The sequence below is a fragment of the Penaeus japonicus genome, unplaced genomic scaffold (genome assembly GCF_977035675.1).
Source record: "Penaeus japonicus unplaced genomic scaffold, GWHDUDI00000001_assembly GWHDUDI00000042, whole genome shotgun sequence".
NCBI classification, from domain to species: domain Eukaryota; kingdom Metazoa; phylum Arthropoda; class Malacostraca; order Decapoda; family Penaeidae; genus Penaeus; species Penaeus japonicus.
The window spans coordinates 22382705-22387006 of NW_028234444.1; the positions used below are offsets into that span (position 1 = coordinate 22382705).

At 37.7% G+C, this 4302-nt stretch overlaps 1 protein-coding gene across 1 annotated transcript in view; it reads right to left on the bottom strand.

The window, feature by feature from the left end:
• Positions 1 to 1577: 1577 nt before the first annotated feature.
• mRpS6 (mitochondrial ribosomal protein S6) overlaps positions 1578 to 4302 on the bottom strand; it is a 2911-nt gene continuing 186 nt past the window's right edge. The window contains exons 2-4 of the mRNA XM_043026778.2: positions 2594 to 2733; positions 2197 to 2358; positions 1578 to 1738 (exon numbers count right to left, since the gene is read on the bottom strand). Coding sequence (XP_042882712.1) covers positions 1630 to 1738; positions 2197 to 2358; positions 2594 to 2733 — 411 coding nt within the window. The 3' untranslated portion in view covers positions 1578 to 1629. The remainder of the gene's footprint in view (positions 1739 to 2196; positions 2359 to 2593; positions 2734 to 4302) is intronic.

Sequence of the window (4302 nt, forward strand, 5' to 3'; positions counted from 1 at the left end):
CCAATTGTTTTAATTACAACCTTAAGACTTTTGCTTAAGAGTTAATCAACTTTCAGCAGAACTTGAAAGGCCCATCAAACTTTACAGCTCAAAGGTACCCAAATATTTCTGGTCATGTCTTTGACAATATGAACAATTTGCAATATTTATTAACCCATTGGTCGTGGTATTAAATAAATGTTTGTGCAGTAGGATGGCTGGTTTACATGTCTGGCACAATGCCATCTATGATCGACTCTGCCTTTGCAGCAAATCATGCCACCCGCTGCCAATGGATTAATGTCAAGCAATAGGCTCGTTTTGTCAAAACATACTCCTTGAGGAGAAGTACTTATTGAAAGTTACATTATTTATTTTTTGCTCAGTGTAATTTACTGTAATTATTCCTTTAAGTGAGCATCTTAACCCATTAACAACGGGTGACGTGTTTTTCTGTCATACATAACGCAGGAACTCTGGCCTGACAACAGCTTCATGACGTTTGGGGATTTTGGATCACTGTGATTTTAGTGTGCTATGAGTAATGAGTGAGTGATGATGACAATTGCATGTCATAATTATTATAACTGCCATAATATTAAAACCTAGATAGCACCACTTTCTTCTAGCACCAGCAGGAGAGAGAGCCTTGAATGGCACTCATCTATGATCTCTGGCAAGCACTATCTTTATAGAGCAATGGCACATAGCAAGTTGCCGACCTCTTGCAGATGAAGGATGTGCAGGCAGAATGAGAGGAGGAAGGTGACTCAAGCCAAGCCCAATGTCTACAATGTGCCCCTGTGCCAGTAAGGATGCCTTGTACTGTGGCACTCGCAGTCATAAGCACAAGTTTCCTTCCTCTTCCCTACCTCTTCATATGTTATCTTCATTGTGGATGGTTATATGTTTTGTATTTGTTCATGGCAGCACATAAATAGGAATAAATAAAGTGGCTTTTTGTCCTCCCCCAAAAAAAGACATATTTCTATCACACTGAGTATAAAGAAAAAATTAAGCTGATATGGACCCTGAACTACAATTTTAGTTAACTGCAGAATTGATAGAGCCTGTCATATGACAGATATAAGTCTCTAAATACAGTAAAATGGCTCTAGTTCTACAATGAGTGACTAAAAGAGAGTGGGAAAAGCCAAGGTATGTTATGTGAAACTGCCTCGCTATGAAATAAAACCCATCCTGGAGCCTGGGTAAGCAAATCTATCCCGATCGTTAACGGGTTAAGATGTCCGTTTTCTGTTATTTTCTACACTTATAATAGGTGGAATAGGTCATCACAATTGAAGAAATAAATAGCTTGTAATTTGAACAAAGATATATGTACTACAAAAATGATCCAACCACGAAAAAACAAATTAAAATTCTCATACCTGACTTACGGCGATACGTTTCAAAATTTAATTCACACTATCAGCAACTAATGTAATAATAACATGGAATATCACTTCGTTTTATAGATTTTTTTAGTGTTTTGTACTCAGAAATGTAAATCAGACATGAAACAGATATAAGAATAAATCACAAACTAGCATCACACACCAAAAATGAAACGACGGAATGAAATAAGAATCCAAATAAACAAGTACATACATTTATTTACAATTATATAATACACTGCAATATATTTCCTTAGTGTCCAAAAGGATAGTGATCGAGCCCTGTGTTCATCTTGAATTTTTTGCGGATATTGATAGGCAGGGATTTATTGGCTTCTTCGATCATCTTCTGTACTTCAGATCTGGAAGAGAAATTGTATTTTACTCTTTTGTTAACACGTCAAGTGGTGACAGTATCTGCCACCCAGGACGAGATATTATGTCCTGGTTTTCTGTATGGCTGGCGCAGTAAGTCATCAGGTGCGTAGCCATTGGTTGTGGCCAAAGCCGGAAAATAGCCCAAGGCTTACGCACTTGAAATACCTCCAGTGTTTAGCCAAAACAGACCCGTTGACAAAGGGTTAAAAAAAAAAAAAGTACAGCACCTTGAAGACTTTAGTAGTTAGAAAGTAGTTAGAAAGAAAGGGATACTTGAGAAAATAATTTTTTATATATGTATCAAAAGAAAAAAGAAAAAAAATGAACCTAAGTACAGCACTCCCTTGCATAAAGTGACTTCAACAACTATTTCACTTATTTATCATACTTACCATCATACTCAGCTGTCCTCCATAACACAACTTATATACTTAATGCTTACCTGTATGCTGGAGGTTTGACTTCTTCACTAAGTGTGCACTGGAATTGGGGAGGAGGCTCAACCTTGAATATTGACCGACGCACCAAGTCAACATCTCGTATGCAGGTGTCATTTATGTCGGTGATAGCGGTGGCAGGCGCTTCGAACTGGAGTAAGAAGTAACTGGAATAATGCAGACTCATTAACAGAAGATTCTGGCCAAAATTGCTCTAACTACGATTCAGTGTTTTTATGTAATAGATGCTTTAAATTACACATATTGCATAATAGTTTATTTAGTAAAAGCAATATAAGCACAAATGAATTAACCATTAGTCGTCCTTCTTACATACTTCATACTTTACGATGCTATTAAGGTGAATGCACATGAGTACATCTACACATACGGAAACCTTACCTGCCTCTCTGGTGGACTCTTCCATGGGCTTTCATTTTGTATGGCAACTCCCTTGAGCCTAAGCTCTCGATTTTGCGCATGTATCCCCCATGGTCCAGGACAGACTCGGCTACTCTCTTCACTGTCTGAACCAAAGATCCCTGAAGGATTGAGAGTAAAAAAGAAAAAATTAAAAATACAAAATACATTCCTTAACCCTCTCTGGACGGGTGGTACACCATGGGTACCGCGCATTCAAGGCCCGTTCGCTGGGTGACGCCATACGGCGTCATTTATTTAACTGATTTAGACCTATGCGTTCGAGAGCCCCGGCATTGTAACATGCAAGGCTGGAATGCCCCGTCATGAGTGGGTTAATACAAATATATAATTCTCGTTCATTATGTTTCTTTCTAGTTCCTCTTTTTTTTCATATGAATATCTGCCCTTGGCCTTTATCCCTGAAAGAGGTTAAGGGCACTGCTTAAGAGTGGCTATATGTATAAATATATGTATATGTGTATATAAATGCATATATGTGTATATATATCTATACATATACTTTTATCTATCTATCTATACACAGACACAGACAGAGACAGAGACACACACACAAACACACACACACATATATGTAGCATGGGTGGCCTACTTATTCTAGGAATGTCTTATGATATCTATTGTACTTATAGTAGTTTCCGTCCATGGAGATCTTCTATACTAAAAGTTGAAGAGGGCACGAAGGATAGCACATAATTTACAGGATAAATAATCCTTCAACACATGACTGCAACCACCATAGCCTCCGCCTTTCAGTGCTCCACCAAGGACCACCAGTAAAGCTCTACCACTCGTACTCCGCAAGACGGAGCTTGGAATGGTTTCCTAACACACGGCAGATTATTGGGTGGTCTATGGCACTTGTCAGAATATATGCATTGGGGGTTTGTGACTGCTCGAGTTACTGCAAGTGTATCTTTGATGGTAAATTTTGATAAAGACGCAACCAACCCTCTAGGCATGACGCGATATTTTTCTGGTAGCTTTTGTTGTATTTCGTACAGTTTTGCTACTCATTTCCATCGGAAACCTTTTGCGGAAGATAAGGGTTTTGTGGGGTACAGTACGTGCCAGCCATTTAATTGAATTAGGCCTAAGCGTTCGAAAGCCCCGGCATTGTGTAAAGGTACGTCATGCCGAAAGGTTTGTTTTTTCGCTACGGGTGGTTGCGTCCTTATCCAATAATACCTCTCTGATAATGATTATATGGCGATAGGCATTTCGAATGATACAAAACGGCTCTTATAAGCTAACAATTTGAGACCGAAATGCCAGATATAAAATATATATATATACAAACATTATATCAATCTCTCTCTTGAAAGACCTATTACCCTCCTGAATGTCTTCTTATACATCGGTTATATTCATGTTTAAGAAGATTAATACAACTGCAATACATCATAAAGCTAAAGTAAATTTATTCTCGTATTTATTACGACTGTCACTAATTCCCGTCTTATTTCATCCCCAAATAAGGTTTTCATGAACTAATTCACTACATCTGTGAAGTCTATATAACAAGCAACCCGCTGATAACAAATAAATCATAATATTAGAGACTCAAAGACCTTTTTTTTTAAACGAAAAGAAATCTTAAAAAAGAGACAATCACGTCGCCTACTTATCTTTCAATGAAAACCTTCTTTTTATAAGTAATAATAGATTAA